General features: G+C 43.6%; 1 protein-coding gene and 1 long non-coding RNA gene across 16 annotated transcripts in view; one reads left to right on the top strand and one right to left on the bottom strand.

Moving 5' to 3' along the window:
• Positions 1 to 26,990, bottom strand: part of ARID5B (AT-rich interaction domain 5B) — a 178,767-nt gene that overhangs the window by 39,748 nt on the left and 112,029 nt on the right. The window contains exons 1-2 of one of the 3 annotated variants that reach the window (XM_077894650.1): positions 5,706 to 6,201; positions 4,093 to 4,205 (exon numbers count right to left, since the gene is read on the bottom strand). In XM_077894650.1, coding sequence (XP_077750776.1) covers positions 4,093 to 4,205; positions 5,706 to 5,709 — 117 coding nt within the window. In that variant the 5' untranslated portion in view covers positions 5,710 to 6,201. Of the gene's footprint in view, positions 1 to 4,092; positions 4,206 to 5,115; positions 5,229 to 5,705; positions 6,202 to 26,990 lie in introns of those variants that run through there. The other 2 variants (XM_077894649.1, XM_077894648.1) reach the window with 2 other exon arrangements.
• On the top strand, positions 459 to 26,990 carry LOC144312232 (uncharacterized). Of its 13 annotated transcripts, none has more exons than XR_013377714.1 (11): positions 461 to 668; positions 1,390 to 1,823; positions 10,041 to 10,678; positions 12,766 to 12,861; positions 12,967 to 13,195; positions 16,758 to 16,889; positions 17,207 to 17,376; positions 19,693 to 19,865; positions 23,160 to 23,413; positions 24,400 to 24,626; positions 26,028 to 26,983. It is a non-coding gene; the product is annotated as an uncharacterized LOC144312232 (long non-coding RNA). The 13 variants fall into 13 exon arrangements; XR_013377712.1 differs by having other exon boundaries at positions 466 to 668; positions 10,041 to 10,156; positions 26,028 to 26,966; XR_013377710.1 differs by lacking the exon at positions 12,967 to 13,195 and having other exon boundaries at positions 459 to 668; positions 10,041 to 11,208; positions 26,028 to 26,990.

The following is a 26,990-nucleotide window of genomic DNA, read 5'->3' as shown; positions in this document are numbered from 1 at the left end:
AAGCGTATCTTATTACTAGGCAGTAAAAACCTACAGCTTAGAAACGTGATCTATCAAATGAGGAATATAAGATAAAGCTAGGTGGTTTCCACAGTATAAAAGGGCTCCATTCCTTCTATTGTATATTGAGCAAAGGGAAGGAAACCAGTATCAATTGAGCTCCTACAATGAGCTGGATACAGTGCTGAGGGCTTCACATAGTCTACCAAATGTTCCTAACAACCATCAAAGGGCGGCCTCCAGCTCCATTTTACAGTTGAGGAAAATGAAGCTCGGCGAGGTTATGTATTTTGTTAGCTGGCTCATGGCAGCAAAAGAACTCTGGGTTTAGACTCTCAGGTAGGCTTCACTCCAAACCCCGGTTTTGCACAAACAGGAGTAGATCTAAGATTTGCATCTAAAACAGGCCGAGTCTTAAATCTGCAGCGATAATGGGCCAATTATTTATATTATGAGGTCAGAAGTGGTGCTTCTGACCTCATAGGTTAGGCTGTCCAGGTGGCCGCCTAACCTCCTGCCTCAAACTGCAGAATCACCCAGAAACAGAAAGAAAGCATGGACGAGGTATACAAACCAGGCCCAAAGTCATTCAGACTCCCTGCTTTGTAGAGAAGGCTCCTGGTAAAGCCAGGCTGCCACCTACTGAACTCCGTCCTGAACCTCCGTGGGTGAGCCAGCAGATTTCTCCTCGCAGGGGTGGGAGGTGGGGGTTCACAGGTGCTTTGTAAGAAGTCAGCAGTGGTTTCCTTTCTCAGGCTGCCCTTTAGGCTATTACTCTGTTTCTGGGTAGGACCTGGCTAAGTTCCTTTCTACCTATTTGCACATTTACCCCAAACAGTCTCATTTTAACTTAACATTTTAATCTACTGCAATTTTAAACAGGAGCTGGTCTTCATGCTGACCTTGAGAAAGTCCAATCTTTTGATGGTGACAGTTAATTACTAGATCTGTTTTTCCCAACCTGAACACCTTATTCTTGTTGAGTTGACTCAGAGCTCTGGGGTTTCTAAAGCGATTGAGGGAAGTGCTAATTAAAGAATCCACATTTAATGTTTTCAATGATCCACCACCTATTTGATATTAACCACATCCTTTCACTGGACTGAGTTATAACTAATCCAATCTTCAACTGGGGCAGCAAGATGTGATGAGCCAGCAAGAAAGATGAAGCTACAGTCTAATTTTGAATTGGTCACTAACTTGCTAGGAGACCCTCATTTTCTTCCCAGGGAAGTAGGAAGGATAATCCCTGGGGATGCTTCCTGAGGACCAAACTGGATGAAAGATAGTGAAAGCATCACATTTGTGAAATATCAAAGGGAACGTTTATGATTTAAGTGAAAGAACATGGCACACCGTGATTTCCCTTTTTTTTGTTGTTCCTTTTAGAATAGAAGCCACCTGTAACATACTTCTGGCCTTTTGAAAGTGCTTACAGAGTGTGAAACGTCATTTGCCTTCCATCAGTGGAGGCCTCCCATTAGATGCCTGGACTGAGAAGACTTTTCTTGTATAGATCACCACATGAATGGGCTTGAGCCCATATCTGCTGCCAAAAGAGGATCCCAGGGAAATAGCAGGATTTGGTTGGACATTTTGAAGACATCTTCAGAGAACTGGTAGCCTCTTTCCCCGTGTGACTTTTGCGGTTTTTGGAAAGCCATGAAATTCTCTGTCCCTTGAAAAAAAGAGTCTTGCAAAGCTGGTTTTTACATGCTCATTGAGAGACCGGCAAATTGCTCGCACTGTTCTTCCAGCCATGCAGATGACCACAAATCCAGGAGGTTCTCACTCTAGAGAGTTTTGCTGTGTGCAGGAAGCTGGTATGTATCCATAATCAGAAATAGTCTGTTTGAGGCACTTTTGTAAAACACAGTCACACAGGTATTGGTCATAAAGCCAAACTGTCACCTGAAATATTGCCTCCAGTTTAGAAGTGATCAGATGGTCACAGGCTTGTAATCTCTATTACAGTGTTCCATGAGAAAAGACCCCTTTAAGGCATAAATGCTGTTCTAGTGATCGTCCTGGGTCCCAGAGGTGGCTTGTTCATCCTGTAGAGACTTTACATTTATCTGTTGGTGTCAATGTACAAGCCCACCATATTTCATACCTACGAGTCTGTTTCTTTTAGTTGAAGTGGTCTTGCCAGACCCATTGAAAGCAATCAAAGCAGAACTGTAATCCAAGACCCTGAGAAGAGCGGGGGATTTAGACCAGTGCCCAGGAGCTGACAGCGGCAGATGCCTCATCCACTCACCACTGAAACCAACACTGGATGGATGATCCACCTCCTTGTATAGATTCTTAATGGCAGCATTGGTGGAGCGGGTGGTGGTGGAAAGGGTCACTCAGAAAACCCAGGTTTGACTATGATTCCTCCTAAGAAATCAGTGAAAATGAAATACAGAACAGGCCTCTGTCCTGTCCAGTCTTATGGGTCCAAGTCAGAGCCTTGAATGGCCTTCCATGGTGAGAAATATTGGAGGTACAGTTCTTTCTGGTCAATTTGTATGAGTTTTGTAAAATTCCCAGAGGCATACTTTGTTAGTAACTCCAAATGACATGAGAAGAAGCTTCATCCTGCTGGGCTCAGGTACAGAACATACTGGGGTAAACACATGATGTCACCTTGGAGGTATGGGGCAGGGTGCCAGCATAAGACACCAGCAGTGGGAGCTCAGCTGAACATTAAGATCCTAAAACCTTCTCGCTCCACTCTACAGATCTTGCAAACCACATCGCAGGGAATAAACTGTTCCTCCTGACATTCTTCAAGACCATGGAAGCTGATAGGTAGTCCTAGGGCCGAGATGTCCAAATTACCAGAAAATGTCATTCTTGGTACCCATGTGTACTCATTTGCACAAGGCTAAACGAGCAAGACACAAATAACTTTGGGGAAAGACAGATCTGTGTTTAGCTAGAAAATACACATTTCTACTGGTTGATCTCTTTTTAACCCTTTGCATTCTTGGAAGCATGAAGAAATCCTACCCAGAAAGTGCTCAGAACTTCCTGAAAATACAATCATCTGCTGAAAATAAGATTTATAAAATGTGAAGGACTGGCTTCATGAACACAGGGAAGAGGAGTGGCCTACATGGCAGATAAACAGTAGATTGCCAACACAGAACTAAATTCATATTTTTCTACATCAGAATCTCCCAAATCCACCACTAGTTAAAATGCTCTCGTTTTCGTAAAATTAAACCTTAGATCTGGAAACATAGTATCAGTTGGCACGTGATCTTCAAATTTAGGTCCTAAAGGGCTTATTGTTGTCTTTGGCACAGAATCAACACCTAAGCACAAACACCCAGTAAACAGAACCATGCAAATCTGACCAACCCCACAAAAGTCAAAAAGATAAGTCTAAATATACAAAGTGACACTTCACCCTTCATGGGGCTAAATACCTCAGGCATGTACTTTCGAGACTCCAAGGAATGCTTGGGCAAAATGGGCCTGCGCCCTGAAAAACCATTTAGAGTTTGGATTTTCATTCAGTGTTAGTAGAGATTTTTACAAAGATACAGATGCATATATGGGTACCTGTATACATGTAACTCTTTTTCCATACAGGTAAATATCTTCAGTTTTAATCTAAGGTAAACTAGAGGTGACTTTGAAAAAAAATATATATATATATAACTAAAAAACTCAATTCTAGCCATTTCTAATTTCATCCTCTGTTAATCTCTGCAACATATTTAGATGAACACGTTCAGAAAGAGGATGGTTCAGCTTGGTCTATTTTTGATACAAGCAGAGTAAACTATGTCATTGTGTCACCTACTATGAAATCTCAGCTTCAATGACGTGGGCGCTTAATCATCTGTCCTTTCCCCCAACAGGCCTGACTGGGAGGTGGGAAGTCTTTCTGTTGACTAATCAGAATGCCTACACTCCCCCCTCCCCCAACCACCCAGGGGAGGGGAGGTGGCGGGAACAGACACAGAGGGCTGTGCATACCAAAGTCAGATTCTGAATTGAAAACTGCCACCAAGACACAAGAGCAGAGAGAGAAAGAGAAAAAAGGGAAAATAGAACGATGCAGCCAAACGGATAGCAGGGACCAAAGGACCGTACCTTGGCAACAGCTTTGCCATCGGAGTTGTTGTTGGAATCTTTAACACCACTGAATGAATCTCTTCTCTGTGGGCATGGTTTCTTTTTGCGTGGTCTGCCTTTAAGGTTTGGCGCTGAAAACAAAAGAAGAACAATTGATGTACATTTTCATTTGCATGGGTTTCCTTATTAAAGACCAGGAATGTTGACAGCGCGGTGCCCTCTTGCCCTCCACACCGCTCAGAGGCGTACCCACGTGTGGAGCGTACCCAGCCCTCACGTACGCTCCTCTCTCCGCAGGGCCCGGCTCAGTGGGCTGTACGGTTCTGTACACGCTCCCCAAAGCCAATCTATTACACGTTAACGTGTCTAATTAGTATAAATAAACTGAAGCTCTCGGCTCTCAAGGACAGTAAGAAGGAAAATGCACTTCCCTATTGTTAGAAAAGAAACATGCTGAGCTGAAGGACAACCCTGGGCCAGGCTCGGAGATTAATTCTTTGTTTTTGCTTTGTATCTCCTTTTCCGAAACCTAGGTGATCTGCAAGCCCCCTGTGGTATCATAGTAATGTAGCGTTTGTAACTTCCCTCCTCAAAACTGGAGACATGAGCATTTTCTTAGATTATGAGAGATAAGTGGATAAATAAGTGGATAAGTGGATCGGATAATGAGTGGATCGGATACAAATAAGTAGAGAGAGAGCTACATGAAGAGCGTTCATGGTAACAATCAGAAAGGTACTCTTACATGTATTGACGAGCAGTATTGCGCCCAGCATGTTCCAAATCCCACAAATCGGGCAGATACCTTCAGATCAGCACGCTCCCCTTTCCTTTTCAATATAGTGTTTACAAAGATCTTGAGGGTCATTTAAAACAACTTGCAAAGATCACACTGGGGTTAGCCTGATTCCGTGGAGATTATACTTTCTTAAAGCCACAGACAAGACGCGACTCAAAGCTCTGCTTCATCCTTCATGTCGAGCTTGAATCCCCTTTAAGATCCATACAGAAAGCAGCAAGAAGGGGGCTGCAGCTGTTTACCTCCTCTCCGACTGTCCTGTCCGGCATCGGCATCGGCTTTCACACTGAGCCTCATCAGTCACCCAAGCCGAGCAAAACTAAAACAAACCACTAACCGAGCAGCCCTTGAACAATTCCAAACGAGTGAATTATCCCCCGGAGCAGTTTCTTCCAGCCCTTTCGACGTACCCACACTTTCCTTGATTGCTTTCAGTTAAGATTACGCCAGCGCCAAATCTGAACAACTCGGAGCGCTTTGAATTGTCGCTAGCCTTCCTTACATCAGCTCCTGAACCAGGGGGTTAAGACCTTTGGTATTGTGTACCCCTCTTCCCAACAGGACGAGTCCCCCTCAGTTGACTTTCCACTGTGGCTAACAGCTCTGCTGTTGGGGACGCTCAGCAAAGCCGGGCTGCCTTTGCAGTCCGGCCAAAGTTTACCAAGTGGCTGTGGGGCTCAGGCTCCCCCTTCCCAGCCCCGGGGTCCCCTCGGTTCCCCTCGGTTCCCCCCAGACGAGTGTGCACAGGTGCGGCCCCCAGAGCCAGCCTGGAGTGATCACAGGTAAACAGACCCACAGCCCGAAAATCAAGCAAAGAGAAAGTAGCGATTACCCATTCCAGTCGACGAACATCTGCCCGAGGATGTCTGTGCTCATGAAAGCCACAGCATGTGACTGCCGCCGGCCCTGGAGCCTGGAGTCGGTGGATGTCAGCTTCCCTCCCCACGCGCCCGCCCGGCCGCGACCGCCACTGCCACTGCCACTGCGACTGCGACTGCGACTGCGAGCCGCCGGCCGGCCGCTCTGCTTACAACTCCCCTCCCCCGGCAGCTCCATTACTCATGTAAACACACGGCGGTGACTAGCACGGAGTGTGTGGGATGAGCTCTGAGGACCTCGCCGACTTGCCAGACTGGCAGGGAGGCTCTGCTCTCCCCCTCCCTGCACGGGGCTGGTGATTTCATCGGCCGGTCGGTGGCTCCTGACCTCCCGCTCCCCTGTCACAGCCCGATGCCACCTTCCATGAACCGGCCGGGCCCCAGCCCCGAGCCAAGGCGCAGACTATTTTGGTTTGAAGACTCCGTGTAGCACAGAAGTGTTTCCACAACTGCCCCAAGTGCTAAGACTTTAATGACCCAGAGGGAAGGATGTACTTTCATGTCCCTTATCAAAATAATAGCCGAGCAGAGAGCTGACAGAGAGGAACAGAACTTGGGGTTGGTCTGAGACATTTCAGGAAAAGAAACAAAACAGTATCGCCTCTGTTCTCAGACTTGTTAACTATGATCTCTCCTTCCTCACATTTTGGCAAAAAAAAAAAAAAACAAAAAAAAAACCCACTTAAAGCTAAAAGCATTTATTTCCAGAAAGCTTTCAAATCCCAAAGGCCTTTTAGATAGAACTTGTACTGAACAGGCTGTTTTAAATACAGGCAAAGGTTCCGGGAACCGACAATAGGTCATCCTCAATTCGGGTCTATTTTCTCCATTCTTTGAGCTGTTTTCAGAACCCAGAGAAGCACATGCCCTTCCCCAGCAGATTCTCAGAATTGTAAATTTAGAACAGGCTAGCACCTAATATTCTGGTCACACAAACTTAAACTCTAAATGGGATCTGATCAGGAGAAAAAAAGCCCTTTGTTCCTGATGAGGCACGTGGCTGACATTTCAGGTAGGCTAGGCAAATCCCACCAATCCTCAAGCCTCAAGCTCCAACACCTCTCTTCTGGTTTCCCCTCGGCCCTCCTTCTCTGACTTTCTCTTCTGGAGAGTATCACTGTATTCTTGGTACTTTAGCTGTGGTTTATGGGTTATTATTATCCTCAGCCGGAGAGTCCTTAAGGGCAGAACCATGTGAGATGCATCTGTCACCTGCCCGGCACACACCCAGGAGATGGCATTACATAATATAAATCTGTGGAATGAATAAGTGACTAATGGAAATAAAGATGCCCACGTGTACCTTCTTCAAGTCTTCAAGATCCAAACCCACCAACTTGGCCCTTTGTGTACCTGTCACACCAGGCACCTGTAAAACTGTACTCACTTTTACTATTTACACTTGAGCTCTGGGAACATAACCCAGTGACTTGAAAGTTTCCTCTGGGAATTGAGACAGAAAAGCCAAAGGCCCTTGGTTCCTGATGACTCTTAAGCCTCTGTGTCTGGCATCTCAGAAGGGCTGTGATCTTGTCCCTAGTGCACCAGTGCCCTGAAGACCAGATGTTCTACGTCCCAGGGAGAATGGAGCATGCAGGACTGGGTGGGAGGCCCGTGATACAATTTGAAACCTTTTGGAACCATAAGACCCCAGGTGAAGCTTTGGGATTGAGGGGCTGGTATTTTGGGGGAGGGAGGATTAAAAATTCTGATTCCCAGGCTACTTTTTTTTTCCCCTTACAGTCAAGAGAACAAATCATTTGCTAGGCAGGCGAGTGAATACAAATGCTTTATGGTGTGGTGGTGGTCAGGAGTGTGGGAAGCCAGCAGTACACTTGCTGATAGCACAACTGGCTCTAGTCAGTTCCACTCCAAAAAAAAAAAAAAAAAAAAAAAAAAAAAGTGTGAAGCAATAAATGCACGGTTACTTTTACATGTGTATATAATCCACAGCCCAGCCCGGGCCTGGCTCATTCACGGAGTTCAGTCAATGCTCTTTACACGAATGTTTTCAATATTACACACAAATAATAATGATAGCTGGTATTTACGGAGCACTTTCTCTGTGCCAGTCAGCACTTTGCATACAATAACTCATTTAAAACTCACAGCAAACCAACAGGAAGGTGAGATTATTATCCCCATTTTCCAGACCAGGAAACTGAGACAGAGATGAAATTACTTTGTCACAGGTCATGCAACTGGTTACTGGGAGCAGAAGGATTCCAACCCAGGCAGCTGGACTGTATCCAGAGTCCTTGTTTTAAGTAACTTTAACAGACAGACACAGGCACTCATTCTGCCTCATAATGAGATATTTATATGATTAACTTGGGCTGGCAGTCACCAGGGAGCTTTCCCTAAATGAAAACACTCAAATATCAAAAAAAAAAAAAAAAAAAAAAAAAAAGAAAACACTCAAATACCACAGAGTACAAGGGTGCTAGAGCCATCTCGGGCCGCAACAGCATCCTACAGACTTGACACGGAGCCGGGTCCCCGTCAACCTGACTCAGCAGTAGGTGAAAGGTTTCCACTAAAGCCACACAGTTCTAATAAAACTTGGAGCACCGTGCACATTACCCCTTTGCAGTGGGCCACTGATTCTTTGGCCTCAACAGTGGAACATCTCTGTGGTTTTTAAAAAATCTTTCCTTTCCAACTACCCATCTGTTCCTCTTACTCAGGGTCATGAAATTAACGAGTATGCACCTTTGTGAAGTCACTGCTATTTCTATAGGCGTTAATCCCGGGAGAATCAGCCACCGCCAGTGCTCCAGGCTACTTTGACATCTGACCCATGGGTTTTGTTTTTTCCTTTCCTTAATTCCGTCAAATATTAATAAAATATAGCCCCCCCCCTTTTTTTGACAGCATAGCAAAACAAGGCTTTTTTGTTTGTTTTCTTAAAGTGTCTAGAAGCTCAGAGTTTCCAGGCATTCATTTATATATTCACTTCACTATGGGTTCTGACAAGTTATGTGTCAGGGCAGTGCAGGTGTGGGAAACTTTCAGCTCAACCCCAACTCTTGAAATAATAATAATAAAACAAAGGAAATGTAACCAGTTACTGGCAAAGTAAATTGCTTTTGGCTTAAACGTTCCTGTTTTTTTTCTACTGTGTTCTTCCTGTCATGACCGTCTCTCTTTTTTTATAACATTTATGCTCTTGGAAATACCACGAAGATAAACTGCTATAAAAGCTGGATTGACTCATCAGTTAACAACTCTTTCTTCTCATTTTGCAGAGAGGATTCTGTTGCCAAAGCAGCTCCATATTCTCTCGAGAAATTCTTTGTGAGCTTCCACTTAGAGATAGGACTAGCTCGTTGGTGGGGACTGCAATTAGGGGGATGGAAAACCAGGCATCATTTTCCTAAGAGTTTGACCCCCAGGGTCAATATCTAGAGGAAGTTGGCAGAGCGTTAACTCACTTGATTTGCAAGTTGTGCTAGAGCCCTTGTGGGGCGTGTGTGTGTGTGTGTGTGTGTGTGTGTGTGTGTGTGTGTTAAGCACTAAACACAAGCCAGAAAACTAAACTCCTCTGACTGATGTATTAGGGACTGACAAACATGGTTCCATGTATAGTACACATTGCTGATAATACTTTGCATTTCTGTAATGCCTTTCCTCTGAGGATCTTAATTCTCTGGTATATTTTCTTTATAGACAATAATCTTAAAATACTCTGGCAAGTTTCAGCACGGAGTATTACTCTTGCTGGAAAAAAAAAATACCCTAATTTAGTTATCATTTACTGTGTTCTATTTTCAATGTTTCCCTTTTGACTATTTAGAAACTTCCTCTTTCACTACAACAAAAATAGGATGAGTGTTTTTAAAGTTATTAATGTATGAGTAAAAGATTTAGAAACCAAGCATGGCAGAAGGCTTGATCAAAGCCACTCCTGAAATTTATGGGTGTAATAAAAGAAAGGCATTTCACAGATAATCTCTTACAGAATTTCAGTTTTCAAATACTTGGGGAAAAAAAGAAAAGAAAAACAGAAGCTCTCAGCCCTCATTCTGGCTTTAACTTAAAGCCAAGGTTTTTATGTTAAAAATTCATAGATGATTCCCTGAAAGGTTTCTTCCCAGTCCGCACTATGCTCCGCACTCACTGCTGCACACCTGAGAGCGTGGGGCCTGGACGGCCGCTGTGCTGCTCAGAGTCTGTTAAGGGTCCAGTCTTTCTGCGAATTCGCAAAGCATTCACGACAGCATCGATTTAACAATTTTCAAGTTTACTTTGATTTTGTTTTGCCATAAACGATCTTCTACACCCAACAGGAATGTTTGGGAAGCAACCCCGTCGGCGGAGACACGAGCACCTGGGGCCACTGAGGAGCCTGCCTCCATCTGTGGGACGTTCCGACGTAAGCGATGACTTGGAAGCAAGACTCCAGGTAAGACAAAAACACAAACAACCCCCGCTGCAAGAGTGCTCTCATGTTCCACAATTGTTCTGCCAGTTGCCTTCGCAAGGGTCCTTTTCTTTCTCAAATAAAGAGAACAGTTGGGTGGGGTGAACCGAGGCAGGAGGAGCCACAGGCCCTCCCTCTCGGGTGCCCCCGGAGGGCCTAGCGCACTGCCACCCTGGAGGTCGAGGCCGCCCTCTGCGTCCACGTTTGCCTCGGCCCAAGCCCTGGCCTGGCCTGGCCTGGTCTGGACCACAAGCCCGGTCCCCTTCACCTCCTGTGAAGGCTGAGCAGTTGTGTTGTTAGAAAGGGGGGGGGGGGGCGGGGGGGGGCTGAAAATGAAGCGGGCCTTACGTGGGGCCCAGCCACTTTGGCTCTTGGTCAGAATCACTGGGATCCCCACGAGTCACTAATGAGAGTGGAATGTCCCAGTGTGTTTGTCGTACCTGGACTGCTTGGGCAGCTTACGTCCAAACAGCCGTGGACTTCATTGACTGCTCAACAAACCATGTAAGTAAACACTCTTGTAATCCCTTCCAAAACATGCCCAGTCTTACTCACGCTTTGTTTCATACTTGTGAATGCTGGAGCGATTGTTAATGCCCCCGATCAAAGTTTTAGTAATTTCATTGGCATGTGATTTGCATAGCTATTTCCTGATCCGCCTTCTCTCTGCCCCGGAGGTCTTCATTTCTCAGAAACACTTAAAAACACAGATTATTTGACTTCTCCCCTCCCCCCACCCTATAAATGGAACTCGATTTGCTAGCTCATCTGTATTGCTAATTGGTTTGAAAGCATGTGACTCCACGCGTTCTTGCCATTAAAACACAGGCAAACCTCTTTCCCTCAGGTTTTCCCAGCAGTGACAGGCAGATTTCTATCTTTATTTCCCCTCTGTGTCTTGAAGAGGGAGAGAAATTTAAATGACCAAATGTTATCTATATATTATTCTGAAACAATGTAGTGAATTCCAAAGGAATGCAGAAATGTTCTAGAAGTGTATCATAGGCTTGTCTACAAGGGCCCTGGCAAAGAAGGTGATTAGAGACACATTTTTCACTACCACTTGCAGGATGGTTGGGGGGGGGTGGTGCGCATCGAGGTGTAGAGTGAGGAGAGGTTCTGGGTTTTCAGGAGACTGAGTGTCTCAGGAGAGAATTTTGGAAATAGGGCAGGAGATTGAAATCCATGCCCAACCTCCAAACTCTCAGCTTCCCTTTGGTTTGGTCTGGCTACTCACAGTAGCCGCCAGGGGGTCCGTTCTCAGAAAAGGCCTGTTAAGGGGACATAGGTGGCGGTCCGCAGTTGTTTCGAAAATGCTTATTTGTTTTTGAGGTGACAAGGTCTCCATATGTACCATGGCCTCAGGAGCCGATGGATGACTCTTGCCTTAAAAGCCCAAATTTTACAATTGTGTCAAGAAACATCAGGGCAGGGTGGACACCTGAGGGCTTAGCTTGGCACACAGAGTACAGGTGGCAGTGCGGTCTAGGTGCTAATGCTGCACACAAAGTGTCTGATTTCTTTCCCCAGCCACAAGGTCTCGTCGTCACAAAGTCACAAGCCCAGCAAAATCAAAAACGGTCTCTAACAATGCCACGGGGGCTCACACTCCTACTTTCGCATCTACTCGTCTGCTCATTTCTCCTGCTGTTCTTCCCCCTGGATGTTGGGTACCCAGGGTCCATTTCCAGGCCCTGGGTCTCAGGCTCTTAATGGAGAAGATCGTGTGGGATCTTGAGGAAAAACTGCCTGAAAGCTATCAACTATTAGATGAAGTGCATCGTTTCAGTGTTTACTGTGTACTTTTAAAGATATTGAAATAACTTATGTTTCCATTTCTTGAAAACTATTCACTAAATACAGTTTTAGTCTTTGTTGGTATGCTTGTCTATAGTAAGAATAGAATGTTCATTTAAGGTACTTGTTTTTTTTTTTTTTTAAACAATTAGGCTATTTTAAGGATCTAGTCTGAAAATGCTTTCTGAGGACATTTGGATTTCTCTAATTTATGGAGTTTATAAAGATGGGACCTCTTAAACACAGAGAATTTTTGTCTCTCTTTTTTCTTTTTGTTACAATCAATAAACCCGCTCATTCTAGTCCATGATTGATATGTTCCATAGTGTTATATTGAACATGACAGCACAGAAGTGAAAGTTACATTTTTGTGCTGAATAGCCTTGCAAGGAGCAGCAAATATCAGAACAGTTTTTAAACTCACATAAACAGAACATTCTTGTTCAGACATTTCTCCAGGTTTGGAAATAAGATATTCCATTTTCAACATGGAGGATAATTGATTTGCTACATCTCTAAAGAAAACATTCCCTACTTGGAAATAAGTAAAAGAGACATTTGTGTGTGTGTGTGTGTGTGTGTGTGTGTGTTAACATGGAGGTATTTAACTTCTTACAGACTTTGGACTAACACGTTATGAGAGACGGTTCAGTTTTTCAAACACATACACATACGAAAAAGTAAAAGGTCATCAAGGAATAAGCTTCCAATCCCCCCCTTTTTTTTAAGAGATCCCAAAAGGAATTCGTACCTGAAGGGGATTTTTCACTTTCTTTTGCTTTTCTACCTTTCAGAAAGAATAATTTAAGGAGTCGGGCAGTCTCTTACCTAAAAGAAAAAGGATGACTATTCTCGTTTGTCTGAAGCTCTTAGACATTTCTTTTGCTCAGGTAAAGCCCTCCCAGCCCTCGTTCCTTCTATGAGCTATGAGTGCCATCTCTGGGCTTCATTTGTTTGTGGCTACACACAGCCGCAGTACTGGCGAATGACTTCAGAAACTCGACTGTGACACCGTGGAAGTCCCTACCTGGTGGAGAATTGTGTGTACGTTGAAGCAGAGTGAAGTGAGGGTCCAGATTGAGAAGAGCAAGAGTCTGGGTTGTGTGTGGAGGGGCAGGGCAAGCTACAGCGCTCGGCTAGTGCAACTGAGTGTGTGCCACATTGTGGAGAAACATGGACAGATAACCATCAGATGAACAAAGAGAACACACACACACACAAGAGGTTAGAACTTCCTCCCATTTTTTTTCAGTGTAAGATAAAACATTTCTCTAACTGTTCAGAGCTGCTCTAACACGGTCCCTACTAGCCACGTGGGGCTATTGAGCCCTTGAAATACTTCTAAGTACAAAGCTAAGATGTGCCATAAGCATAAAACACACACTGGATTTCCAGAAGGAAATATAAAATGTAAACTATCTCATTAATAACACTTTATATTGATTACATATTGAAATGATATTTTGAATATACTGGATTAAGACACAGTATTATTATTATTTTAGATTTTTATTTATTTATTCATGAGAGACAGAGAGAGAGGCAGAGACACAGGCAGAGGGAGAAGCAGGCTCCATGCAGGGAGCCCGATGTGGGACTCGATCCCGGGGTCTCCAGGATCAGGCTCTGGGCCGAAGGCAACGCTAAACCGCTGAGCCACCCGGGCTGCCCAGTAAGACACATTATTAAGATCAATTCTACCTGTTTCTTTTTAACTTCTAAAATGTGGTTACTAGAAAATGTTAAGTTACATGTGGCTTTCTTTATCTTTCTCTTGGAGGATGCTGGTTTAGTCAACAATTCCAGGTTATGGTTACAGATATGTCCTCAAAACGTGTTAAAAAGTAGACAGAACACGATTAACATCTGAAGCTAGAATCATGGGCAAAAGTGATGATTCAAAGTCTCATTGAAATTTAAGATTTCCATTTATTGTTATACACAAGGATAGTCATGCATCGATGTTAGTATCTGAGAATTTTGCCAAAGCTGAGGTGTTTCCTTTGCAAAATTCAAATCTGGTAATCATTGACTCCAGGTTACTCAACGGCCCGATGAAGATATTATTTCATTAACTTCCTTAACTAAGATGTCAAAGCAAATGTTCAGCCTTGACAGGACACTTGGGGGGAAGAGGGGAAGAGACAGAGAAAAAGAGAGGCTGTCTAATTATTAATTTTACTAACTATTCTCTCCAGTTACCAACGTGGGTTGGGTATAATGTAAGCCATTTGCAAACTGAGTAAGAGAAAACAGACCTTGAGTGATTTGGGCTGGTTGGAAGGTAGAAGCTTCTTAACCACAAATTGTTGGATAAATTCATGGTCTGCCTGAGTTTACCTTTTTGGCGATTTGACTTGCAAGTAGGTAGAGAGATCAGATTGAGTGGGTCCTAAAGGCACCCAAGGGCATGGCCTTCCTGGCTTTGCCACGGTGCTTCAAGTCCCATGGTTTTATACAAAGGAAAGTGAGCTGATTCCCTAAAGACAAACACTCCAATGAGCCCCGAAAAGTTGATAGAACAAAAAGGTTTGAACTCAAGGGGGCATAGGAGGAGACACATTCTTTCCCCATTCATTCTTAGCACCAAAAGCCATTGGGGTGTCACTTTAAGAAGACAGCAGCTGCTCAGTGGCCACCTGGCCCAATGTCCCAGCCTCCCAAATAACTGGTCACAGTAGCTGAAATCAAAGCCTCTTCCTTCCACCCCCTCACCTTTTGATTCCCATGGCAGCAACAACAGGGAAACAGAACTAGAGGTTAACAGCTCTCCAAATACAACAGCCAATCAAAGGGCCACACATCCTCCTAGATTCTTTTATGGAGACCCTCCCTGGCCCCTCCTATTAGGGTTCCCATTGTAAAAATAAAAGAAGAGCAATGGTAGCAATGGAAATAAGCTTAGGAAATATTTTCTTTTCTTAGAAGGCAGAAGTTGCTATAGCATCGAAGGCAGTAACATGCAGAGAGATTAAGAGCAAATCCCTACAACGCCAACAAATTGTGCAGGGAATGTTACACATTGTACTTCGCAGTACTTATAACATTTTTAAAATGAAATTATTTGGCAGGTTCCACCTACAACTAGGCAAGCAGTCTGCACACCTCTGGGATGTTTCTGCTATCTAACTTTACCAGTATTTGTCTTTGTCCTCCAAACATTTTTTATAGCACATGGTATGCATATTTCAGCATCCAACATTATTAACTCATGACCAACTGTCAGTTGATGGTTATCTAACACATGGGGTCTCCAAAAAGGGATCCTTATTTGGGCAAAAGCTTTTGTCTGCACCAGCCTGTCTATATTTCCCCTCAGAAGAACTTTATTTGGATTATTATTCGCTGTGAGTTGAAACTTGGGAGGCCGCATGTGTGGCAATTGGAAGGCGGGGAAAGAAATCCTTAGCAAGTTAAAACACTTAGCTGATATTAAAGCCATTTCTAGCTTTGTTAGCTTGAAAGTCAACTCTCGGTTGCCCTCTCGTGGTGAGTCTCTGTGATGGGATGGGAAGACCATAAAAAACCCAGAAACTAGGAGTTTAATCAAATACAGGTAAGCACTTCATTCTTGACAGACACAGTCACAAATCACAACCTTATGTTGTCGTATGTGTTTTAAAATTTACATTTAGCAGCCCTCCCATGCAGAGTAGGATGGAGGGGGAGGGACTGCTATGGCAGGGGGGCTTGTAAGATGGAAACGAGAACTTTGTCTTTCTGGCATATGATGACTTCACTATGTTTACTACCATAACTATTATATATATGCAGCAAATTGATTTTTATGAGATTTAGAAACTTCAAAAAACTCATGCCCACATTTTAAAAGTTCCTTCCTAACCAAAAATAGACTGATGTTCCAACTGGTTTGGAATTATAGGAACCAAGGAAAGAAGTCTGAATAATTTCCTAATATGGAAGAAAATCATTTTTTAAAAAAATAAGGAGCAGTTTATTTGTTTTTGACAATAGGCAACATATGGAAACTTGCCATTTATAGAGCTAAGTGTAGGTGCACAATTTCATTCATAGCCTCTAAAAATAAAATTTTACAAAAATCTGAACTGCCAATGTAATAATTGGTTACTCCATTTGGTATTTAATTTTAATTTTTAAAAACATCATTTAAAATTTCTGCTGTACGCCTTTCGACAATTTCCTGCCCGACAGGCCCATCCCCAAAAAGCAAACAGACCTGGTATTAAAACAGACTGAGCAGCTTAAGAAAAAGCTGGGGGCAAAGTACATGAGCACATAAACTATTTTTTGTCATATTACCAGCAAATGTACCATTTCCTTCTTTATGTGCCTTTCCTTTCAGATAAAGGCCGCTCCTCCATTCTGCTTTCACAAACATGCTCTGTATTTTTAATATGAGTTTATTATGAGTTTAATACGAGTTTAGGGGCAGATTAATCTCAGCTTGGCTTTTCTACTCACACGTGGAAGTTCAGTTTTGCAACAACAGTTGTTTGGTTTTGTCTTTGAATTAGTAAAGTTCTTAAAGTAATTTTACTAGAAAATTAAACAGCTGTGAGTTCTTTAGCAAACATGATGATTCTTGTTCTCTGCACTATTGTGCAAGCTGAAATACCCTTTCTTTCATGTCTTTCTATTCCAAAATGAATTCCCTAGTTAGCCTTGTTTAGTTTTAAACAACAACCAAAAAAATAATAAAGAAGAGAGTGGGATTTGCCGACCTTGGAGACTCATGAGAATTTAAGCGTGGGGCGTTCATACAAGGTGCACACTCCAAAGGGCTTTTGTTTCATGCCTATTACAGAATGGAAAATTATATTCTGCCCTGATATAAAGCTAATCCTGATCTCCAACGAGGCTGCCTGCAAACACACTTCTGTGGAGCAAGGCACTTTGTGCCTATTTTGCAGATGAGAAAACTGAAACACGATAAATGGTAAGGAGGCGAGAAACGAAGACATTCATAGAGGCTGGAATTAAATTTAGAATTTGACTCCTAGCCCAGGACTCTAACCACGTGAGGGCTCTGACTCTTTGGAATCAACAGAAGAGCAATTTTAAAACATTCTTTTGACATTATTAACCACAGCCTCGGGGCTCGGGGAAGTGGGGGTGGGGGGCGGGGCCTAGAAACAATGCAGAGCTGCTAGGTGACAGCCTCTTGCAACAGCACTGACAAAATGGGTTACTTGATCCATAGGGCCATATATTCTAGCAATGTTCAGAGGCTTAATGATTCCCTTTGTATCTTAGAAAAGAAAAAAAGAAAAAAAAATCAAAACCTAGATCCAAGGGCTGGGGTAGAGGATCTCCTCGAATACAGAGCCAGAGAATCATTACAAGACATGCAGTACAGAGAGCGCCTCTTGGCTTTTCAAACGACTTCACTGCTAGGAGTTGGTGAATCCACAGGTGTCGTGACGGTAGGATTCTTCCTCTGAGTAACTTATAAAATGCTTTAACTCCAGACTTTAAGAAGATCCTTAGCTACCACTAGTCCAAACTCTTATTTTACACACCAGAAAAGGGAGGCCCAGAGAGTGTGCGATTTCGCCCGCAGTCACCCAGCTAGTGGCAGAGCCGCGGGAGACACTGGTGCCTGTGGGCCGCACGGGATCAGCAGCAGCAGCAGCGCCTTGGCAGCAGATGGTGTTTCAATGGGCCCTGAATACCTCCTCTTGGGTCTCTGTGGGGTGAGCTCTCTCATCCCAAGACCACATTACTAAAACACACTTTTCCAAGGAACTGCAATTAATAAAGTCAAATGGGAGCTGACAAGGACATTCCCACTGTGTCCAAATGCCAAAACATACAACTGAGAAAGCTCACTTGGAGCGCACGGCCTGTGGGTCCTCCTGGCGAAACTTCTGTGCACCACATAGAAAGTGTGCTCAGACCCAAACGGGAGGGACTAGGAGGCGTGCACGCGGGACGCCACGGGGCAGTCCTCCAGCACTGGCATCAGCGCCTGCCACCTGCTTGCTGTCGCTGGGCTGTGCTGAGAAACGAAGGGGCCCTCCTCGGATGAGGGGCAGCCTTGGGCACTCAGGACCTGGGCGCCGGGGGAATGGACCACAGCAGACCCTGCTTTGGACTGGCCTTGTTCTCATCCAACAATAACGGATGCTTTGGGGGGCACAAGCACCGCTCATGGCTTTACCCCCACAGGCCCATGCTCACAAGCTTCCCTCTGATAATACCCTTCCTTTTGCACCTTTGTCCCTCCTGTCCCAACTCTTACTTTCCTCCTAGGCTGACACTGGCCACCACACCCCCTTCAAAAAGCTCCCTCATTCCCCTCATCTCCAGCTGGAGGGGGAACTCTGTAGCTTCTCTAGCATGCATGCCTCTATCCTAGCTCCTATCTTCCCACTTTGAAATTGGAGGTGTCCCCCTCACCAGACTCTGTCTTGTGCTCAACAGAGTAGGTGCTCCATAAATGTTTACTGAACCAGTGACTCTCTCCTACCATATTTTGAAAGTACTGCCTGGGAAGGGTCTAACAAATGTTTATTAAACTGCCCCAACCGCTGATCCCACCGGAGGAAATAAACACCTCTGAAGAGGGCAAGGGGGCTAGGTTGTCCTTGGTGGCTCACCTTCCTGCCTGTAGCACTTTCTGTTGGCCAAAATTACAATTAGTGAAGAGAAAGAGTGTATCCCCACATGTTAATTCCCACTCTGAAACTGTGAGGCCTGACTACTGCCAATCACTTTAAATGCTTAACAGAAATCTGCCCTGTCTGTGAATCTATAAATCTGACCTGGTTTGCCAAGACCCTCCAACCTGCAGAGACGCTGGCTCTCCTGGAGAACCCTAAACAGGGAAAAAGTCAGTGACACCTAAGAGAAATTAAGTTCCCTAGGGAAGATAAGATGGCAGGCTGCCTAGTGAGAATTACTTCTTAAGGGTCCCCATCCCTGTGCAGCTGCCTAAAAAAAATGTGCCTACAGACTAAAGTCTCAGCAGATCTATAATGTAGAGATTAAATTTAAATTCCAATAAAGATTTTTAACAAAGGGATCGATAAGATAGGAGATTGATCTTCAGTTAAAAGTTCCCAGTAATGGGATAGTCTAAAAATTTCATAAATAATGCTTTTATCTTGATTGCAAAATAATCCCCTGCCACAAAAACAAGGCGAATCAAGGTAGGAAATTGTTCAGCGGGAATTAAAATGTCACACTTTACACAGAATAAACCATTGCAATCACCAGGAAAACACACATTGCAAATGTGTTAACACAAAATTACATACATCACTTAATTATATAAGCGCATAGCTCCGAGTAACCCATTAGCTAAACATGTCGGGCTGCAGTTGAATATATACATGCAATATTTTTAGCACAGAGGGGATGTAACTATGTCAGGCCTGGCACCATAAAGCCCGAGATGGCAAGTGCTATTAAACTGAGATGCAATCATGTTGAAAAGGAAACATGAACAAACAGCAGACAATTGAGAAGAAAATACAGTGAGCTTGTGTTCTACTACATGTGCTTCCAAAACCTTATATAACTATTCATTGTCTATTTCATCTGGCTTGCATCCCGGGTTTGTTCTATGCTATACTAATTTTATAATAATAAACTGCTACACCAGTTTTATGAAATCACGCACTCAGAGAGGTTGCAGATGACATTACATCTGATTATCTTCACCAGCAAAGGACACTGTTCTGAAATTAAACACAGTCTCATGCAAAATCATCCACTTTGTTTAAAATGTCCCCTAGAGTTCGCTTCTGAAAAAGCCATAAAGCATCTCCCCTTTCATCTCCAAAACACTGGTGAAGGTGGTAAAACTGCTGCTGGATCTCCAAGTCTCACAAGGAAGTCAAGAGGGTGCAGACTTTGAAAACAGAGCTGTTCATTTACTTCACAGACCAGGCAACCGGTATGATCCCAGGCAAGTCATCATTTCTCTCTGGGGGTGGGTTTGCCCATGTATCAAAACGGGATTGTATCTCTCTCTTGAAAGATTATGAATGGTGGAGAAAGACTACGAAAGAGATGAAATGAGACAACATGCCTGGCACATTATTTGGTACCCAGAAGACACTAATAAATGGTAGATGCCATTATTATTGCTATTACAGGCATGGACACGAGGGAATAGTACAACACTTTAAACATTTCAAGAGGCCATTGGTTCTCTGGTGGGAGAGGTATTGACACTCTGGAACTACCTGAACCTTCGACACAGAGATAATCACCTCATAGAACCCAGGAAGAAAGAATAAGTAGAATGAAAGCTCGAGGATCATTTGACACAAGCACCTGGTATACCTCCTTGGAGGCTAACTGTCGTCTACTCTGGCAGAGCCTTTCAACATAGAGGCAATAAGTAGGTTGTTAAAGGGGAGAACATGTCTTGGTAATAATTGATTATAAGTTTTAGACCACTTTAAATCTCCAAACAAAAAGCAAAGAAAGAAAATTGCCACACAGTAAAGTGTTACCTAAATAGGATTTAAAAAACACATTAAAATGAAAAGAAAAAAGCAGACAATGTTAAGTATCTTCATTCTCTAGAATTGTTGAATATTCCTGAGGCCCCCAGGATCATTGGAATCCCCTCTACCTTGGAATCACCACACAGAGAACTATGCACATGGTAGGAGCTCAATAAATAGACAATCAATTGAATGGAATTGCATATGGTAGGCCAAGGAGAAAAGCAACCTAGTGTCCACAGATGTCCCAGTATAGGCAAATCTATGAGAAGGCTGAAACCCAGAAAAAGTACAAGGCTTTCCTCTGGGTTTTTATAAGAACATTTCTACGAATCAAATCTCACTTTAACAAGGCCATTAGGCGGCAAAAGAGAAGAGGAAACTCCATCTATATGGAAGTCATGGAAGGTCACTTAGGAGGAAAAAAAGGAGTCATTTAAGAAACATTTTAAATGCCTTGTTTTGTTTTGTTTCTCACATCCACTATTTGTTGACTCATAAATATTTGTTGCATTGCCATCACATGCCTGACCCTGTGCTAGTCCAGTTGGGGATAAAACAGAGAAAATAACACAGTTCCTGACTTAACGAGTTCACATTTTCATGGAATTGAATAAGTATACCCCTCAGCAGGAGTATTTTCTCATCTATAGCATTAGGGGTTTATTAGACAAGACTGATACACAGACCAAATCTGCCTGGTGCCATAGGTTATTTAGCTTGTACAGGGTTTTTTTGTTTTGTTTTGTTTTTTGTTTTTTGTTTATCACTGTCATTAATCTAAAATCTGAGATTTTCACATAAAAATCAGTGTGTCTGGCTTTTAAAGAGTTGAGAGCTCTGACAACACTGAGCTCATGTTCCTGCAATACAGCAGAAGACTGGAGCTAAAAGCAACTGCTCCTTTAGACAGAGCCTGGGTAACCCACAGCTTCCTGATTTCTTACAGGCCTCACCTGCCCTTCTCCTTCTGAGCTCCCTGCTGACACCTCTGAGTACCTGAGTTTGTGACCTCTGATCTGGAAGCTCACTTAGATTTTCAAATAAAGTATGATCGTGAGAGCCAGCCAATGGTATAAATCAGTAATCTGCAGAAAAGAGGCAGTTCCCTGATAACCCATGTTCTATATCTAGTGGTCTCAGTCCAAAGGTTACAAGATCCTAAAGTAGGTTACCAGAGGAGGTGTTATCATCCTTCTTCTTAGGGGCTTTCCAAAACTTCATTATCTCCACATGGATTTGGGATTGTGTAGAAAGCAGTCCTGCCTAAAGGCAGAAAAGCATATCAAGCTTCATTTTTTTTTAAAAACATATTCCCCCTTTGCATGTGTCCAAGATGAATAGGACATTTCAGTGGGTCTCCAAGGATGCCAGACCAGATCTCATTACTCTGAAAGATGCATGGCCTGATTCCTGGGGGATCTACTTTGAAATCCAGTCATCTCAGCTGCAACTCAAACTGTATTCACTCTTCATTCATTTTTAGACCCTTTGCGCTCCAAAAATGCTTCTTGATGGTTGCTAGGCAACTATTGTTGAATACATGCAAGAGGCATTAATTGTGTGAACACTTTCAAAAACAGGGGGAAAACTGTTTAAAACTGAGGACACTGCCATACCTAAAATAAAACATTTCCTCCTTAGGTAGCTGTCCTGGCTTCTGTATGTCAAGGGGTAAGATGATTCACCATAAATTTCTCCCCTACTGACTCTGAATCTCCCATCATCCCTCCACAACCCCTCACTCAAAGATGTAAATCGCCTCCTCTTCAAATCTCACTCCCAGGATAACTGGGACTTATCTTATTAAATATTCTCTGCTTTCCTGTTGTGTGGTTCCTCACTGACCACATTTTTCCTGACATGTGTATTTCATACTTGCATATCCTCGGGGCAGGATAACTTGTGTCTCGTCACTTATTACATCTAGCTTTAGAACCCACTAAGCTTATCATATAGCGATCGTCTCTTTCTCTGACCCAAATGGAAACAGCAAGAACTCTTCCATTTTCCACATCAAAGACTATGCTTTCCGCTGATGCCAAATGCTCTGTGCTTCTTACCAGTAAATGCAGACTTCATTTTATAGTGTATTTTCCCTGCACTTTTTTTTTGACATTCCAATGTCATGATCAAGCTACAAAGACATAGTCTTCCATAAATTGAGTCAAACGTCTAAACTAAACAAAGGTAGAACTAACTTGTGGCAATGTGATCTCTCCCTTTTTGTTGAATATTAAGTGAAGAAAAAGAATTTTCCATCAGAGTCCTAAGGGCCAACTAGGCTAATTACATACTCTTTCCACTATATGGTTCACATGGGTAACTTAGTTTCATCATCTGCAAAATGGAGAAAATGATTCAGGGCTCAGAATAATGCCTGGCACATAGTAAATGGCATATAAGCAGCACTGGCAGCAATACTACTACTACTACTATTATTATTATCATTTCTGGGCCTTCGATTGTTCTTCCTACCATTTCTTGGCCATATAGTCTCATCTTGGTTAATTCCAATCAAGGATTACATCTTCCCTATGAAATAATGTTTTAAAATATTTATTTATTTATTTGAGAGAGAGCAGGCATGCTCACACATGCTTGAGTAAGTGGGGGGAGGAGTAGTGAAGGAAGGATAAGGGATAAGCAGACTCCCTGGTGAGCCTGGAGCCTGAGGAGGGGCTCAACAGAAGTTGTTATCAGAGATAAAATTGTATTAAATAACAAATATGATACTACACTTTCAGGTTGACTTTTGGAAATCCACAGAGATAAAGAGAGGGCATGGAGCACCTGGAATGGACAGAAGTCTTCATGGCACGTGCAAGCGTAGAATGCTTATGGGGGTAGGAAGAGGATGAAAAGAGACACAAGAACATCATGGCTCTGGAAGATTCTGGAGAGATCAATCCTAGGCCTCTCTGTGTCCCTACTGCCACCTCAAACTATCCCACAAGGAGTTCTAGAGAGCAGAGGCTAGCAGATCCCCCTCGACTTGGAGGTGAGTTGTGGTACACACTGTCGATCTCTAGCAAGTGTTCCATGCTCTGCACTGTGCTAAGAGCTTTAGGTGTAGTACTTCACTTAATCCTCATATGATATCCCCTGGAGGTGGGTAATATCACCAACACCAGTTTAAAGATGGGGAAACTGAAGCTTAGAGAGGTGAAGGAGTTGCGCGGGAGCACAAGGGTAGTATGTAGTGGTGAGTGGAGACTGAGACCTGGACCCATGTGGCATAAGAGTTGGGCTTCTTGGCGTGCTCCTGCCTCTGCACAGCAGCCGGCTCAAAGATCTATTGGGGGGGGGGGCGGGGGTAGACTCTGTTCCCTCAGACGGGAGGTCCAGGGGGAGAAGCTGCTAAGTGCTTGCAGTGACAACTGGCACGCACTTAACACACGCTTGCTCACTCAGGACTGTATGCTGGTGCTTTGGTGCTTATGTAACTGCTTCAAACTAAGAAAGAAGCAAGCCCGAGCTCGTTCATGTCTCTCCCTGTCCCACACGTTATTAAAGGAAACTCCTCTCATTCCTAGCTAAGGTAAATAGAATACCACAGCTAAGAATTGTTTTCACCAAATATTTTTTGAGCACCAATTAGCCTCGTGAGGGTCACCAAAGAAACGTGAAACCCATTTCTTGCTTTCTAGGCAAGCGGAACTGAGTTGGTCTGTTGGGAGTCAGAAGTGGCATAAGCCTTCCACATTCACTGGCCACCTAGGATACGGGAGGCTACTTCCTGGGGACACAGGGTTTTCCCAAGACTTCCCTTGGCCTTGCTCTCACAAAGCTGAAGCTCCAGGAAAGGGGATGGGTAGGTGCTGTCCACAAGCAAGAGTAGAAGCGCTGGGAACAGGGCGAGGTGCTCAAGTCCTGGGAGCACCTGGCAAGACCTCTTTGAGGAAGTGATGTTTAAGCTAAGGCCAGCAGGACTGGGGAAGTTTGCCAGTTTGAGGGGTGAAATGACAATGAGAATATCTTTTCCAGAAAAGACATATATGAAGACAGAGACATAGTCAACGGAGAGGACAGCAAGTTGAAGAACCCGAGAAAGTCCCAGACTGCTGGCAGTATAGACCACCACTGGGGGTGGGGTAGGGGGAGGGGTGCGAGGGGATGCTGTCCTCTGACCAGACACCACCAGACAAATGCATCACTGTGGTGAAGACTTTCTATGCTGCGGGCTTTAGCGACACACAGAGGGATTCAAGGAGGTGAGTGTAGGACTTGTGGCAGGATGGCCCAATGGCTAGGCAGGCAGGATTAGGAGAGACGGAGGGAGGAAGAGGGGACACACACACCCTGTTTTTTTCCCCTGCTCTTTCATTCCATATCAGGAACACAGGGGGACCAACCTGGCCACTCACCCTGCCCAGAGCCTTCCTGCCCCAGCACCCTGTCTCTGTGACAGGGCTCTACATTTGTACATGTCATGCTGGGTGATAAAGGACTCACAATGACTCCTTTCATTCCCCACCAGCCCCTGTTCGGCTCCTTCTGCAGGTTGAGGGTGACTGTTGTAATATGTGATTCTTAATTTATTCATTTTCAGCTAGCAAATAATTTTTTAATTAGCCTGCTCTTTATTAAGGACATGGAGCCAGTTATTAACTAGGTGCATCTTTCGGTCTTTAAAAAAAGTGGATAAGGCATAATCAATCTGTGATGTTTAGGGGTTTAATTGGTATTAGTCAACATCTTTAGAGCAAATCTCGTCAAGTTCCATTTTTAAGCCCTGACTCAACTGACAATCCCACAAGGCAGCAGGGAAGAGTGGGATTAATATATTAGTCACTTGTAAAACTTGCCAGTCCCTCAATTACCTTAGTTCCAGTAAAATATTCAAGGGAATAATCAAAATTTAAAAAAAGAATAAATATCTTCCTCTCTCCTACTAAATCTGAGAAGAAGGATTCACTTAGCACTTAAATGCTATTTAAATACTTAAAGACAATACTTAAATACTAAGTGTTTAATTCAGGGGTGCCCCCACTAGCATGAGAGCGCCTCTGAGGTCAGCTCTATGTTGTGTTCTTTATATGGTACTAGCTCTGTATCCTCACATGGGGCAACAGGCAATCACGGAGTTGACCATCAAAGCATGTTTGCTGGACACAGGAGTAAATGAACAAACTGTTCACACTGCAAGTATGTAATGTGGGAAAGTGGGGATCAAAACAACCACATGTGCTCCCAGAGACACAGAGAAGGCCTTCAAATCACCCCATTTGGCAGACCTGCCCTGGCCAGTTGTTCTGTATGGTTCTGTTTCTGACAACAAGGATTGGGTATAATTACTCAGCATGAGACTGACTTCGCTTATGGAAAAGCCATTTAGGCTCTGAAAGGAGTGAGAAGGAGGGAAAGGAGTGTCATCATCACCTTCTTGGAAAGCCAGACCTTTAGCAGCCACTTAGTTATTCCTTTGTAATCCTTCCTGAGGCACATGTCAGAATTTGCGCGACCAAGGTCTTTGGTGTGTCTTTGCCACATACAAACACCTCTTGAGCATCCACTTAATGAGAGTCATTAGAGACTATAGTTATCAAAAATTTTTAGAAGTCCTTCCAATTTGCCAAAGTTAAAAATGCAAATGTACTTTTCCTTTGCTGCAGTCCCAGTGGCCCCAGGTCAGCCTACTTGGAATGATCTGCTTGATGATACACAGGAAACTTGAAGGACTTCTGCTAATATAGGCACCGCAATTTGGTCACGAGTTACACCTACACTTCTCAACTCACAGTGACTTGATCAAGCTGATTTGTATTTAACAGGTTTTTCCAATGACACCTCTCTTGTCCTATCTAGCAGCTGTTGCAGAAGTACACAAACAATCGATCATCCAGCTAATTTCAAGGCAATAGATGCTGATTGTGGATACAGTAGCAAGACCACAAGTGCAAATGCCCACTCTTGCTACAGGGAAATGTATAACAAGGAAAGGCAGACAGACAAATCCATGTCACCTTTCCCCAAAGCCATTAGAAATGACCCAAAGTCTTCCCCACTCCAAACTCTCTTTTAAGACACCCATGTATGTCTGCTCAAAATAATGTCACTAAATTCTTTTTCTAAAAAGATTTTATTTATATATTTATTTGAGAGAGAGAGTGAGAGAGCACAAGCACTGGGAGTGGCAGAGAGAGAAGCAGATTCCCTGCCAAGCAGGGAGCCCTCTGCGACACCCCCCCCCCCCCCCGTTCTATCTCGGGACCCCGGGATCATGACCTGAGCCGAAGGCAGCCACTTAACCAACTGAGCCACCCAGGCGGCCCTGTCACTAAATTCTATGTCCAAGATCAAGAGGTTCCTTTACTGTGAGCTTCGTTCCAGCAAAAAAAGAAGGCACAAATGAATCACGAAGATGTATGATAAAAAACTGTGTGGAAAACACTGTGATAGATGACACATCTCATTAAATATAATTTTATGTGATCGGTTACTGTATTGCCCTGTTTAATTGATTTATATACACTTTAGGAAGCTTTTTACTATTCAGAATGTAATTATATACTTTATAATTGGGTACATAGTTGATTAATTGCAATGTTGATGGTCATTTCTATTAAAAGCTGGAT

Source organism: Canis aureus, chromosome 4, assembly GCF_053574225.1.
Source record: "Canis aureus isolate CA01 chromosome 4, VMU_Caureus_v.1.0, whole genome shotgun sequence".
Taxonomy (NCBI): Eukaryota; Metazoa; Chordata; class Mammalia; order Carnivora; family Canidae; genus Canis; species Canis aureus.
Note: the sequence above shows the minus strand (reverse complement) of the source record. Positions and strands in the feature narration are given on the sequence as shown.